Source organism: Lithobates pipiens, unplaced genomic scaffold, assembly GCF_037356315.1.
Source record: "Lithobates pipiens isolate NorthernLeopardFrog02 unplaced genomic scaffold, aLitPip1_a1.2 Scaffold_7, whole genome shotgun sequence".
In the NCBI taxonomy this organism is placed as follows: Eukaryota; Metazoa; Chordata; class Amphibia; order Anura; family Ranidae; genus Lithobates; species Lithobates pipiens.
The window spans coordinates 1010490-1027367 of NW_027507892.1; the positions used below are offsets into that span (position 1 = coordinate 1010490).

Sequence of the window (16878 nt, forward strand, 5' to 3'; positions counted from 1 at the left end):
TAGGGTGTCTAAAAATATATATATATAATGTTTGGTGGTTCTAAGTAATTTTCTAGCAAAAAAAAAAGATTTTAACTTGTAAGCACCAAGTCTGAAAAATAGGCCTGGTCCTTAACCACTTGCCGACTGTGCCATAGCCAAAGATGGCAGAGATGGCAGCAGCGCTGTGGGCTGGATGTGTAGTGCCCACAACGCTGCTCAGTGCCAATACTCTCCCCATACTGTGCAATACTCTGCAATACTCTTCAACACTGTGCAATACTCTGCAACACTGTGTAATACTCTGCAATACTCTGCAACACTGTGCAATACTCTGCAATACTCTGCAACACTGTGCAATACTCTGCCATTACTCTGCAACACTGTGCAATACTCTGCCATTACTCTGCAACACTGTGCAATACTCTGCAATACTCTGCCAATACTCTGCCAATACTCTGCAACACTGCAATATTCTGCAATACTCTGCCAATACTCTGCAACACTGCAATACTCTGCCAATGCTCGACAACACTGCAATACTCTGCCAATACTCTGCAACACTGCAATATTCTGCAATACTCTGCCAATACTCACCAATACTCGCCAATACTCTGCTAATACTCTACCAATACTCTGCCAATACTCTGCCAATACTCGCCAATACTCACCAATACTCACCAATACTCTGCCAAGACTCGCCAATACTCTGCCAATACTCTGCCAATACTCTGCCAATACTCGCCAATACTCGCCAATACTCTGCCAATACTCTGCCAATACTCTGTCAATACTCGTTAATACTCTGCCAATACTCTGCCAATACTTGCCAATACTCGCCAATACTCGCCAATACTCTGCCAATACTCTGCCAATACTTGCCAATACTCTGCAATAAATTTTAACAGAAACAAAGAATTTTTATTTATTTTTTTACCAAATTTTCAGTCTTTTTTGATTTATAGCGCAAAAAAAAAAATACCCAGCGGTGATTAAATATCACCAAAAGAAAGCTCTATTTCTGTGAAAAAAACGGACAAACATTTCATATGGGTACAGTATTGCATGACTGAGTAATTGTCATTCAAAGTGTGAGAGCACCGAAAGCTGAAAATTGGTCTGGTTAGGAAGGGGGTTTAAGTGCCCAGTGGTCAAGTGGTTAAACACAATCACCGGGAGTATTTATTTACCTGCAGTAAAAATAGGTTGAATGTTCGGTTCACTGCTTTATAAATACGCCCCTTGGTGTCATTCAGTGACAGGTGTACGCCAGGGGCTGTGTTCACAATCTATAGATTTTCGTGAATGCGCAAACATGCGTTTCACGCTTGTGGCGCCATTCATTGCAACCCAAACACAGCAAGCAGATGTGCGTTTTTTTTAGCGCGGAAAAAAACCGCAGTTAAAAACCAGTGCAAAGATCGACGCTCTAAAAGGTGCACGAGCGACTTTGGCGCATTTGTCACACGCTGGACAGCCCATTGGAATAAATGGGGCGCCATATGCGTGTGGCGCGACGATGGGCAACAAAAAAAAAAGCGCAACACCTGACATCGTGCATCTTTGTGTGAATGGGACCCATTCTGTCCATCTGTCTCTTTCTTTGAGTGTAGTCAGAGGACTATTTGTATAATAATTTACAATTTAATGTAAATATTTACTATGTATCCATATTTTTCAGGATGGGGAATTGAAAAATAAAATATAAATGTTTACTCATTACAGGTGAGAACAAGGAAAGCATCCAATGCTGCGTACACTCGGAAATTCGGCCAGCAAAAGACCGATTTGTGAGCTTTTGGTCGGAAAATGCGACCGTGTGTACGCACCATCAGACTTTTGCTGGACAAATTCCCGCCAGCAAAAAATTGACAGCGTGTTCTCAATTTTTCGGTCGAAAAAAGTTCCAATCGGAAATTCCGATCGGCTGTACTAATTCCGATCCCATGCATTAAGGTGAAAAAACACCTTGCACTCTCCAACCCCCCCCCCCCCGCCCCCGATCGCGGGCGCGATCCCGTGTTGCTTTCCCCCAGCTCTTGTGGGCTCTTCATTGGATGATTGATAGCAGAGCAGCCATTGGCTCCCACTGCTGTCAATCAAATCAATGACGCGGTGCGCCGGGGGGGCGGAGCCGAGTGATAAACTTGGCGGCTATGGACGCCGACTGTATCACGTGGGAGCGCGCACACAAGCTAACCCCCTTGGGAGAGCGCTTCTCAGAGGGGGGTTAGCTCTTGTGGGGAGGAGCTGAGACAGCTACCTAGGGACCCCAGAAGACGAGGATCGGGGCCACTCTGTGCAGTGGAGGTAAGTATGATATGTTTGTTATTTTTTATTTTTATTTTTTTAATTGAACCTTTACAACCCCTTTAATGAAAACCAGTTTAACAATTTTTTTCTGAATATCCGTAAATTCCAATATTCGTTAATTTGTTCCGAATTCGTTTTTTAACAAATTTCGACAAATTCGTTCATTCGGAAATATCTGAATTAACGAAAAACCCGTTTAACGATTTTTTTCAGAATATCCATAAGTTTCAATATTCGTAAGTTCGTTTTGTATTTGTTTTTTAACGAATTTCAACAAAATTTGTTCATTTGGAAATATCCAAATTAACGAAAAACTCGTTTAACGTTTTTTTTTCCGAATATCCGTAAATTCCAATATTCGGAAATTCGTTCCAAATTTGTTTTTAAACTAATTTCCACAAATTCGTTCAATTGGAAATATTCGAATTAACGAAAAACCCATTTAACAATTTTTTTTACGAATATCCGTAAGCTACAATATTTGTAAATTCATTCCGAATTTGTTTTTTAACTAATTTTGACAAATTCGTTCATTCGGAAATATCCGAATTAACGAAAAATCAGTTTAACAAATCTTTTCCAAATATCCGTAAATTCCAATATTCGTAAATTCGTTCCGAATTTGTTTTATAACGAATTTCAACAAATTCATTAATTCGAAAATATCCAAATTAACGAATAACCCATTTAACGATTTTTTTCCGAATATCCTAAATTCCAATATTCGTAAATTCGAGAATTCGAAGATCTGAAAATTCAAAAATCCGAATATTCAAAAATCTGAAATAATAACTAACTAATAATAACTTAAAGTGATAGTAAAGCCGAGTGGCACAATTCTGGGCAAAATGAGAATCACAATTATTTTGCTTAGAATAAAAAGATCACGATTCTCTCGCAATTCTCGCGACATAATTTTTTTTTTTAGGAGAGAGAAAGATTGATAGAGAGAGAGATTGATAGAGATAGAGATTGATTGAGACATAGATTGATAAAGAGAGAGATTGATTGATTGAGAGATAGATTGATAGAGAGAGATTGATATAGAGAGATTGATAGAGAGAGATTGATGGAGGGAGATTGATAGAGAGATTGATTGACTGAGAGAGAGATGGATTGAGAGCAATTGATTGATTGAGAGATTGATTGAGGGCGATTGATTGAGAGAGAGAGAGAGAGATTAATTCAGAGAGATTGATTAATTGAGAGATTTATTGAGAGAGAGATTGATTGAGACTCTCCAATCTCTCAATTAATCAGTCTCTCAATGAATCAATCTCTCTGAATTAATGTCTCTCTCTCTCTCAATCAATCTCTCTCTCAATCAATCTCTCTCTCTCGCAATCAATCAATCGCTCTCAATCAATCTCTCAGTCAATCAATTGCTCTCAATCAATCAATCTCTCTACCAATCTCTCTATCAATCTCTCTTTATCAATCTCTCTATATCAACCTCTCTATCAATCTCTCTCTATCAATCTCTCTATATCAATCTCTCGCTATCAATCTCTCGCTATCAATCTCTCTCTATCAATCTCTCTCTATCAATCTCTCTATATCAATCTCTCTCTATCAATCTCTCTATCAATCTCTCTATCAATCTCTCTCTATCAATCTCTCGCTATCAATCTCTCGCTATCAATCTCTCTCTATCAATCTCTCTCTATCAATCTCTCTCTATCAATCTCTCTCTATCAATCTCTCTATATCAATCTCTCGCTATCAATCTCTCTCTATCAATCTCTCTATATCAATCTCTCGCTATCAATCTCTCGCTATCAATCTCTCTCTATCAATCTCTCTCTATCAATCTCTCTATATCAATCTCTCTCTATCAATCTCTCTATCAATCTCTCTATCAATCTCTCTATCAATCTCTCTCTATCAATCTCTCGCTATCAATCTCTCGCTATCAATCTCTCTCTATCAATCTCTCTCTATCAATCTCTCTCTATCAATCTCTCTATATCAATCTCTCGCTATCAATCTCTCGCTATCAATCTCTCTATATCAATCTCTCTCTATCAATCTCTCTCTATCAATCTCTCTATATCAATCTCTCTATATCAATCTCTCTCTATCAATCTCTCTATCAATCTCTCTATCAATCTCTCTCTATCAATCTCTCTCTATCAATCTCTCTCTATCAATCTCTATATCAATCTCTCTCTATCAATCTCTCTATCAATCTCTCTCTATCAATCTCTCTCTATCAATCTCTCTTTATCAATCTCTCTCTATCAATCTCTCTCTATCAATCTCTCAATCAATCAATCTCTCTACCAATCTCTCTATCAATCTCTCTTTATCAATCTCTCTTTATCAATCTCTCTTTATCAACCTCTCTATCAATCTCTCTATCAATCTCTCTCTATCAATCTCTCGCTATCAATCTCTCTCTATCAATCTCTCGCTATCAATCTCTCTATATCAATCTCTCTCTATCAATCTCTCTATATCAATCTCTCTCTATCAATCTCTCTCTATCAATCTCTCTCTATCAATCTCTCTCTATCAATCTCTATATCAATCTCTCTCTATCAATCTCTCTCTATCAATCTCTCTATCAATCTCTCTATCAATCTCTATATCAATCTCTCTCTATCAATCTCTCTACCAATCTCTCTATCAATCTCTCTTTATCAATCTCTCTTTATCAATCTCTCTTTATCAACCTCTCTATCAATCTCTCTATCAATCTCTCTCTATCAATCTCTCGCTATCAATCTCTCGCTATCAATCTCTCTCTATCAATCTCTCGCTATCAATCTCTCTATATCAATCTCTCTCTATCAATCTCTCTATATCAATCTCTCTCTATCAATCTCTCTCTATCAATCTCTCTCTATCAATCTCTCTCTATCAATCTCTCTATATCAATCTCTCTCTATCAATCTCTCTCTATCAATCTCTCTCTATCAATCTCTCTCTATCAATCTCTCTCTATCAATCTCTATATCAATCTCTCACTATCAATCTCTCTCTATCAATCTCTTGCTATCAATCTCTCGCTATCAATCTCTCTCTATCAATCTCTCTCTATCAATCTCTCGCTATCAATCTCTCTCTATCAATCTCTCTCTATCAATCTCTCTATCAATCTCTCTATCAATCTCTCTCTATCAATCTCTCTCTATCAATCTCTCTCTATCAATCTCTCTATCAATCTCTCTATCAATCTCTCTCTATCAATCTCTCTCTATCAATCTTTCTCTATCAATCTCTCGCTATCAATCTCTCTATTAATCTCTCTATCAATCTCTCTCTATCAATCTCTCTATCAATCTCTCTATCAATCTCTCTCTATCAATCTCTCGCTATCAATCTCTCTCTATCAATCTCTCTCTATCAATCTCTCTATATCAATCTCTCTCTATCAATCTCTCTATATCAATCTCTCTCTATCAATCTCTCTATATCAATCTCTCTCTATCAATCTCTCTATATCAATCTCTCTCTATCAATCTCTCGCTATCAATCTCTCTCTATCAATCTCTCTCTATCAATCTCTCTCTATCAATCTCTTTATACCAATCTCTCTCTATCAATCTCTATATCAATCTCTCTCTATCAATCTCTCTCTATCAATCTCTATATCAATCTCTCTCTATCAATCTCTCTCTCCTAAAAAAAAAAAAATGACTTCGCGAGGATTGTGACAGAGAATCGTGATCTTTTTATTCATTTCACATTTCACAGTCACGCTTGTGCTGATGCGCTGTCCCCGAGACCTCTGGGAAGAAGATGCATACTTACCGACCAATCACATTCTTCTTTGCTGAGTGACGTCAGATGTTTCACGCTGGCTCCGACGGCTTCCCCTCCGCTCCAAAACTGGGAAACAGGCAGCATCCCGAGGACACCATCGATCGGTGCGCGGCGCGCGCTTTTCAGCTCACATTCTTACAACAAATTGCTTGAGGGTCAGAATCGCTCAAATCTGGAGTTGCGATCGCGACGGGCAGAGAATCGCAATAACGATTCTCCGCGATTAATCATGCAGCTCTATTGTAAAGCTTTTTAAAAAAACAAAAAAAAACAAACATATCATACTTACTTCCACTATGCAGCTTGTTTTATACAGAGTGGCCCTCGATCCTTCTCTTCTGGGGTCCCTTGCGGCTCTTGCGGCTCCTCACCACATCAGATAACACCCTAGGAGAAGCGATCTCCCGGGGGGGGGGGGGGGGGTTACCATGCGGTTGCACTCCCAACTTCAGCATTTGCATCCATATACATGAATGCCGCACTCGGCCCCGCCCCCCTTGGTGCCCACGTCATTGGATTTGATTGACAGCCAATGGCTGCATTGATATCAATCTATCCAATCAAGAGCCGGGACCCCCGTGGAGAGAGAGACAGCGCCCCCCCTGCCGAGAAAATTCCAGAGCTCAGGTAAGTTAAATTAGAGGGGCATTAAGGTGACAAAACACGAAGGTTTATAACCCCTTAACTATTACTAACTGTTAAATTATAGGTATTGGAATTTCCTTTCAAATTTGATTGTTAGTGAAGGAAACGAATAGGAATTTATCTGAAGTTTCGAATCATCCGAAATAACGGATGCTGCATCAAAACCAATGGAACGCAACAAATTAATTTAATAATAATAATAAATAACAATAATAATAACGTTTTATTATTATTATTTATTATTAATTCATTCCGTTCCATTTGTTTAGATGCGACATTCGTTATTTCGGATAATTCAGAACTTCAGATAAATTCGTATTCGTTCCCCTCAAATTTGTCTGTTTGTGAATGTAATGAATACAAATTTATCTAAAGTCACAAATTACCCAAAATAACGAATGCCGCATCTAAGCAAATGGAACGCAACAAATTAATAATAAATAATAATAATAAAAAGTTATTATTGTTATGTATTATTATTAAATTAATTCGTTCCATGCCATTTCTTTAGATGCAGCATTTGTTATTTCGGATAATTCGTAACTTCGGATAAATTCATTATTCGTTCCTTTCAAATTTGGCTGTTAGTGAACGTAACGAATACGAATTTATACGAAGTCCCAAATTATCCGAAATAACGGATGCCGCATCTAAACAAATGTAGCGCAACAAATTAATAATAAATAATAATAAAATGTTATTATTATTATGTATTATTATTAAATTCATTTGTTCCGTTCCATTTGTTTAGATGCGGCATTCGAATTTATCCGAAGTTACGAATTATCGAAAATAACCAATGCCACATCTAAACAAATGGAACGGAACTAATGAATTTAATAATAATAAATAACAATAATAACTTTTTATTATTATTATTTATTATTAATTCATTTCGTTCCATTTGTTTAGATCCGGTATTCGTTATTTCGGATAATTCGTAACTTTGGATACATTTGTATTGGTTCCTTTGAAATTTGGCTGTTAGTGAACGTAACAAATACGAATTTATCTGAAGTTACGAATTATCCGAAATAACGAATTCCGCATCTAAACAAATGGAACAGAATGAATTAATAATCACTAATAATAATAAAAAGTTATTATTGCCATTTATTATTATTAAATTAAATTCGTTCCATTCCATCTGTTTAGATGCGGCATTCGTTATTTTGGTTAATTCGTAACTTCGGATAAATTCGTATTCGTTCCTTTCAAATTTGGCTGTTAGTGAACGTAAAGAATACAAATTTTTCCGAAGTTACGAATTATCCGAAATAACGGATGCCGCATCTAAACAAATGGAGCACAACGAATTAATAAATAATAATAATAAAAAGTTATTATTGTTATTTATTATTACTAAATTTATTTGTTCCATTCCATTCGTTTAGATGTGGCATTCGTTATTTCGGATAATTCATAACTTCGGATAAATTCGTATTCTTTCCTTTCAAATTTGGCTGTTAGTGAACGTAACAAATACGAATTTATCCGAAGTTACGAATTATCCGAAATAACAAATTCCGTATCTAAACAAATGGAACAGAATGAATTAATAATCACTAATAATATTAAAAAGTTATTATTGCTATTTATTATTATTAAATTAATTCGTTCCATTCCATCTGTTTAGATGCGGCATTCGTTATTTTGGATAATTTATAACTTCGGATAAATTCGTATTCTTTCCTTTCAAATTTGACTGTTAGTGAAAGTAACAAATACAAATTTATCCGAAGTTACGAATTATCCGAAATAACGGATGCTGCATCTAAACAAATGGAGCACAATGAATTAATAAATAATAATAATAATAAAAAGTTATTATTGTTATTTATTATTACTAAATTTATTTGTTCCGTTCCATTCGTTTAGATGCGACATTCGTTATTTCAGATAATTCATAACTTCGGATAAATTCGTATTCGTTCCTTTCAAATTTGGCTGTTAGTGAACGTAACAAATACGAATTTATCCGAAGTTACGAATTATCCGAAATAACAAATTCCGCATCTAAACAAATGGAACAGAATGAATTAATAATCACTAATAATATTAAAAAGTTATTATTGCTATTTATTATTATTAAATTAATTTGTTCCATTCCATCTGTTTAGATGCGGCATTCGTTATTTTGGATAATTTATAACTTCGGATAAATTCGTATTCTTTCCTTTCAAATTGGACTGTTAGTGAATGTAACAAATACGAATTTATCCGAAGTTACGAATTATGCGAAATAACGAATGCCGCATCTAAACAAATGGAACAGAACAAATTAATAAATAATAATAATAAAAAGTTTTTATTGTTGTTATTTATTATTATTTAATTCATTAGTTACGTTACATTTGTTTAGATGTGGCATGTGTTATTTCGGATAATTCGTAACTTCGGATAAATTCTTATTTGTTATGTTCACTAACAGCCAAATTTAAAAGGAAATTCCAATCCCTATAATTTATTAGTTAGTTATTCTTTCGAATTTTCCTTTCTTATTTTCGGATTTTCGGATTTTCGAATTTCCAAATTGCGATCATAACAAATGACCCAAAAAAAGGAAAAAACAAAAAACGAATGAAACGAAAACGAACAAATTTCTCGGCAGTGCACGTGTCTAAGTGGGACTTTGGGGCATGACCTTAATGGGACTTGGATCCATTGAGTGTAAAGTTGCATCAAACAGACAACATCAATGGATCGAAGTCGCATCAAAAGTGGCACCAAAGTGGCGTCTTTTCAAAGTCGCCACCACTTCACATCGTATTGGACAGGTGACATTGAAAAAAACGGGGTGTGACTTGTCATGCGACTTTGATGTCTATGTAGGAGCCTTCTCCTGTCCTAACACTGAACAATCATTTCTGGCAATATCTCCTATGTATTCTGTACAAAATAATACACATAGACATCATATCGATGAATTCATCCAATAACCATCTAGAGTTAAGGTGCCCATAGACTATGCAATCTGATCATACAATCTCCTACAGATCTACCATCAACTATGTAGCCCTAAGAGCCTCCCTGATGTGATAAAAATGCCATGAATTATTTAGGTTTGCCCTCACAATACATAGATATGGGAAGCCCAAAGCTCACGTTACAATTCGATTGCACAATCTTGCAATTTTGCTTGAACAACAAAAAAAATTAAAAAAACACAGTGTATACCCATTTTTAGGCTGACCATATCCTTTACAATCCGATTGTACAATCTCTTGTTGATCTACCGCAGGCTATGTAGTACAAGGACCTGCCCGATTTGATAGTGATTGAAAAGATTGTTTAGATTTGTCATCATATTGCATAGTTTTGGAAAATCTAAACGGTGACCATACACTATACAGTCTGATTGTACAATGTCCTTTAGATCTACTATTAACTACATAGCACAGAGGCCTGCCGGGTTTTATTTGAATTGAATGGATGGTTTAGTTTTGTCTTCTGAATCTAAATGAGATTGCACAGAGATTGTACAGTCAGATTGTACACTGTATGGCCAGCTTTAGGGAGATTGTACAGCCAGATTGTACAGTGTATGGATAGCTTTAAGGAGATTGTGCAATCACACTGAATAATGTATGGCCAGCTTTAAGGTGATTGTACAGCCAGATTGTATAGTGTATGGCCAGCTTTAGGGAGATTATACAGCCAGCTTGTATAGTGTATGGCCAGCTTTAGGGAGATTGTACAATCAGATTGCATAGTGTATGGCCAGCTTTAGGGAGATTGTACAGTCAGATTGCATAGTGTATGGCCAGCTTTAGGGAGATTGTACAGTCAGATTGCATAGTGTATGACCAGCTTTAGGGAGACTGTACAGTCAGATTGCATAGTGTATGGCCAGCTTTAGGGAGATTGTACAGTCAGATTGCATAGTGTATGGCCAGTTTTAGGGAGACTGTACAGTCAGACTGTATAGCACATGGATATCTTTAAGGAGATTGTACAATCACACTGAATAATGTATGGCCAGCTTTAAGTAGAGTGTACAATCAGATTGTATACTGTATGGCCAGCTTTAGGGAGATTGTACAATCACAATGAATAATGTATGGACAGCTTTAAGGAGATTGTACAGTCAGATTGTATAGTGTATAGACAGTTTTAGGGAGATACTACAGTCAGATTGTAAAAAGCAAGGATACCTTTAAGGAGAGTGTGCAATCACACTGAATAATGTATGTCCAGCTATAAGTAGATTGTACAATCAGATTGTATACTGTATGGCCAGATTTAGGGAGATACTACAGTCAGATTGTATAGTATATGGACAGTTTTAGGGAGATTGTGCAATTAGATTGAGTAGTATATAAACAATGTTAAGGAGATTGTACAATCAGATTACATGTGTATAGCCAGATTAAAGGAGATTGAACAACCAGATTGCATAGTGTATGGTGTGCCTATAATAGATTGGATGGTGTATGACCAGCGTAACACCCTGTACACACGGTATAAAAATTGGATGACAGATCGTCCATTTTATATTTTTGCATGCTAGTTGCATATCAAACCTGAAGAGTTTAGCAAAGTTACGAAAATTCTCATAGGACAGAATAAAAAATCGGAAGTGACGTCATGTGTTGTAATGATGTCACTTCCGACATCATTACATTGTATACATTACAGTTGTCATCCAGAAATACATTGTATTGTATTGTATTGTATTTCTGGATGACAACTATACTGATTCTATGAAAATCAAACGTTCTGGTATTATACGAGAACATTTTTCGTGTTTGTCCGATCGAATAATAAATCGAATGAACTGTCGTGATTGGCTCTCGAAAGCTCTGTACTAACGATCCGATTATCCTACGATCGCACCAAAAGCGGTATTTTTCATCCACTTTTCGGATCGTGTGTGCGGCCATGAGGGTGATCAGCACACAGCGTGGATTCCCGTGGCTGGAATGACAGGTCTGTGGAAAGAGCTGTGCCCCCCCCCCCCCCCATACAATACAATGACAACGTTCACACCGCCAGCAATCGATCACCTGAGGTTGGGGACAGATCTGTCTGCTTCCAGCCTCGATCTCCGCAGGTCATCGCGCTGGCGGTCGTTGCACAGGCCGAGCGTCTGCAGACACTTTGCACACCTTCCAGACGCAGGAATCTGCAGACTCTCCCTGCTGGAGAGCTAATAGTCTGTGCAAATGCACCCTAAAGAAGATTGTACAGAGATTGTACAATTGGATTGGATAGTGTATGGCCAGCTTTAGATGAATAAAACACGTAAGCGCAATGCCACATAGAGAACACATGCACAGGTATGTGGTAGTAAAAATGGAACATTATTTTGTAACATTACTTTTATCGTGGTACTTCGTATTGTCGCTTTATATAATTACGTTTAGATTGTTACTTTGTATCATTACTTCTATATCATTACTTTGTAACAATGCTTTCTTGTGTTACCTTTAAATCCTTACTTTGTATTGTTACTTTTACATTGTTACTTTGTATTGTTACTTTTACATTGTTACTTTGTATTGTTACTTTTACATTGTTACTTTGTATTGTTGCTTTTAAAATTATTACTTTTATATCATTTCTTTGTATCATTTTTTATATTTGTTACTTTGTATTGTCAATTTATATAATTATCTTTACATTGTTACTTTGTATCATTTCTTTGTATCAATGTTTTCTTTTGTTACCTTTAAATCCTTATTTTGTACCGTTACTTCTAGATTGTTATTTTGTATTTTTGCTTTTAAATTTATTACTTTTATATCATTTCTTTGTAATTATATTGTTACTTTGTATCATTAATTTTATATCTTTATTTTTTTAGCATTACTTTTGCATTGTTACCTTTAAATCCTTACATTGTATTGCTACTTTTATATCATTACTTTGTATCTTGTTTTTATATCATTACTTTGTTCATTTTCTATTGTTAATTTATTTAAGTCCCATCACAGCAGTGATCATCTTCTGCCCATACACAGGCTATCACACAACACAATTCAGGTCTGCTATCTATATAATATAATGTATAGGATGAGGACTATACCTGCTGGTGCTGGATTTCCAGATTGGTGATGGGTTTTGGTAGCGGAGGCGTCTTCTTGTCGGGCAGCCCGTTCTCTATGGTGGTCCCATTGGTGGTCATTGTGTAGAGCACTGTGGTCAGGTGGAGTGGAGGAAAGCTCTGGCTGTGCTCTGTACAGGATTTCCCTGGAATCCCTCTCTGGACAGACAGGGGAGCTCCTCTCCCTTTAATAACTCAACTTCATTGTGTCATTGGAGGAAGAAACTTCTTCTGATTGGCTGAAAGAGACATCCCTGCCCCACCCTCTTCTCCTTACAATGTAACAATGTGATTTGTACAGATGTGCTCATCACACTGATGTCATTTACTGGATTGTTCATTCATGAGATGATCCCAAATCTGTGTTATCTGTGTGTGTCCCTTAAACAGACATCTGTGGGTGTCCTCTATAGATAGACACCTCTGTGTGTCCTCTATAAACAGATATATGTGTGTGAGTATGTGTGTCCCCTATAGAGAAGGATCAGACATCTATGTGTGTCCCCTATAGACATATATCTATGTGTGTCCCCTATAAACAGATATCTGTGGGTGTCCTCTATAGATAGACATCTGTGGGTGTCCTCTTTAAACAGATATATGTGTGTGAGTATAGAGAAGGATCAGACATCTATGTGTGTCCCCTATAAATAAGGATAAGGCATCTATGTGTGCCCCCTATAGAGAAGGATCAGACATCTATGTGTGTCCCCTATAGAGAAGGATCAGACATCTATGTGTGTCCCCTATAGACATATATCTATGTGTGTCCCCTATAAACAGATATCTGTGGGTGTCCTCTATAGATAGACATCTGTGGGTGTCCGCTATAAACAGATATATGTGTGTGAGTATGTGTGTCCCCTATAGAGAAGGATCAGACATCTATGTGTCCCCTATAGACATATATCTATGTGTGTCCCCTATAAACAGATATCTGTGGGTGTCCTCTATAGATAGACATCTGTGGGTGTCCGCTATAAACAGATATATGTGTGTGAGTATGTGTGTCCCCTATAGAGTAGGATCAGACATCTATGTGTGTCTGCTATAAAGAAGGATCAGACATCTATGTGTGCCCCCTATAGAGAAGGATCAGACATCTATGTGTGTCCCCTATAGAGAAGGATCAGACATCTATGTGTGCCCCCTATAGACATACATCTATGTGTGTCCCCTGTGGAGAAGAATCAGACATATATGTGTGGCCCCTATAGACATATATCTATGTGTGTCCCCTATAAACAGATATCTGTGGGTGTCCTCTATAGATAGACATCTGTGGGTGTCCCCTATAAACAGATATCTGTGTCCTCCCCCTATAAACAGATATCTGTGGGTGCGTCCCCTATAGAGGAGGATCAGATATTTGTATGTGTTCCCTATAAGCAGATATTTGTGTGTGTTTCCCCTATAGAGAAGGATCAGACATCTGTGTGTGTCCCTATTAAACAGATATCTGTGTGTGTCCCCTATAGAGAAGGATCAGACACCTGTGTGTGTCCCCAATAAACAGATATCTGTGTGTCCCCTATAGAGAAGGATCAGACATCTGTGTGTGTCCCCAATAAACAGATATCTGTGTGTGTCCCCTATAGAGAAGGATCAGAGATCGGTGTGTGTCCCCAATAAACAGATATATGTGTGTGTCCCCCATAGAGAAGAATCAGACATCTATTTGAGTCCCCTACATATTACTGTGTGTGTCCCTTTAAACAGATAGCTGTGTGTCCCCCCTATAAACAGATATCTGTGTGTGGGTATGTGTGTCCCTTATAGAGAAAGATCAGACATCTGGGTTTGACCTCTATAGACAGACATCTGTGCATGTCCCTATAGAGCAGGATCAGACATCTGTATGTGTCCTTATATACAGATATCTGTGTGTGTCCGTTCCCTATAGAGGACAATCAGACATCTGTATGTGTCCCCTATAGACAGATATCTGTGTGCATCCCCATAGAGGAGGATCAGACATTTGTATGTGTCCCTATATACATATATTTGCTATAGACCGATATCTGTACATGTGTGTGTGTGTCCTATAGAGGACAATCAGGAATCTGTATGTGTCCCCTATAGACAGATATATGTGTGTGTGTGTGTGTGTGTGTGTGTGTGTCCCCTATAGAGGAGGATTGGATATGTGTGTATCTTTGCGTGGACCCTATAGAAAAAGAACAGATATCTATGTGTGTCCCCTATAGAAGGAGGACAGACATGTGATGGTATCCCGCATAGAGGGAGAGCAGACATTTGTCTGTGTCTCCTATGGAGTAAGGACAGATATTCAGATATATGTGTGTGTGTGTGTGTGTGTGTGTGTGTCTCCTATAGAGGAGGGTCAGAAATTTGTATGTGTTCCCTATAAGCAGATATCTGTGTGTGTGTCCCCTTTACAGAGGAGGATCAGACATCTATGTGTGTCCCCTATAGACAGATATCTCTGGGTGTGCCCTATAGAGGAGGATCAGACACCTGTGAGTGTGTCCCCTATTGAGGTAGTGCAGATATTAATATTTATGTGTGTCCCCTATAGAGGAGGATCAGATATCTATATGTGTCCCCTATAGACAGATATGTGCGTGTCTGCCCCCTATAGAGGGAGGGCAGATATCTATATGTATGATCCCTGCAGATATCAATGCATGTCTCCTATAGAGGGAGGGCAGATATCTGTGTGTGTCCTATAGAGGGAGGGCAGATATCCATGTTTGTGTCCCCAATAGAGGGAGGCAGAGATCCATGTGTGTCTCCTATAGAGAGTGGGCAGATATCCATGTATGTGTCCCCTATAGAGGGAGGGCAGATATTCATGTGTGTGTGTCCTATAGAGGGAGGGCAGATATTTGTGTGTCCCCGATAGAGGAAGGGAAGGTATTTAGATATCTGTGTGTGTCTGTCCTATAGAGGGAGAGCAGATATTCAGATAGCTGTGTGTGTGTCCTCTATAGAGGGAGGGCAGATATCTGTGTCTGTGTCCTACAGTTGAAGGGCATGTATCTCTGTGTGTGTGTCCCCTATAGAGGTAGGTCAGATATCTATGTGTGTGTCCCCTATAGAGGGGGAAGCAGATATTTATGTGTGTGTTCCCCATAGAGGGCATATATCTATGTGTGTGCCCCCTATAGAGGGAGGGTATATATGTGTGTCCCCTATAGAGGACGGGTAGATATCTGTGTGTGTCCCTTTAAAGGGAGAGCAGATATCTATGTATGTGTCCCCTGTAGCAGGAGGGCAGATATGTGTGTACCCCCTATAGAGGGAGGGCATATATATGTGTGTGTCCTCTATAGAGGGAGGGTAGATATCTGTTTGTCCCCTATAGAGGAAGGGCAGATATCTGTGTGTGTCCCCTTTAAAGCGAGGGCAGATATCTCTGTGTGTCCTCTATATAAGGAGAGCAGATATTCAGATATCTGTGTGTGCGTCCTATAGAGGGAGGGCAGATATCTATGTGTGTCCCCTATAGGGGGAGGGAAGATATCTATATGTGTGTCCCCTATAGAGGGAGGGTATATATCTGTGTTCCCCCTATACAGGAAGGGTAGATATCTGTGTGTGTTCCCCCTTTAAAGGGAGGGCAGATATCTATGTGCGTGTCTCCTATATAGGGAGGGCAGATATCTGTGTGTGTGTCCTATAAAGGGAGGGCAGATATCTATGTGTGTCCCCTATAGATGGAGGGTAGATATCTATATGCTATATGTGTGTCCCCTATAGAGGGAGGGCAGATATCTGTGTGTGCGTCCTATAGAGGGAGGGCAGATATCTATGTGTGTCCCCTATAGAGGGAGGGTATATATCTGTGTTCCCCCTATACAGGAAGGGTAGATATCTGTGTGTGTTCCCCCTTTAAAGGGAGGGCAGATATCTATGTGCGTGTCTCCTATATAGGGAGGGCAGATATCTGTGTGTGTGTCCTATAGAGGGAGGGCAGATATCTATGTGTGTCCCCTATAGATGGAGGGTAGATATCTATATGCTATATGTGTGTCCCCTATAGAGGGAGGGCAGATATCTGTGTGTGTGTCCTATAGATGGTGGGCAGATATCTATGTGTGTCCTATAGAGGGAGGGCAGGTATCTATGTGTGTCCTATAGAGGGAGGGCAGATATATGTGCGT

General features: G+C 38.2%; 1 protein-coding gene across 1 annotated transcript in view; it reads right to left on the reverse strand.

Annotated features, from left to right (window-relative positions):
* LOC143959293 (retinaldehyde dehydrogenase 3-like) overlaps window positions 1-12930 on the reverse strand; it is an 88946-nt gene extending 76016 nt beyond the window's left edge. Inside the window, exon 1 of the mRNA XM_077467971.1 lies at window positions 12734-12930. Within this exon, the coding sequence (XP_077324097.1) occupies window positions 12734-12832 (99 nt within the window). The 5' untranslated portion in view covers window positions 12833-12930. The remainder of the gene's footprint in view (window positions 1-12733) is intronic.
* Window positions 12931-16878: the final 3948 nt, after the last annotated feature.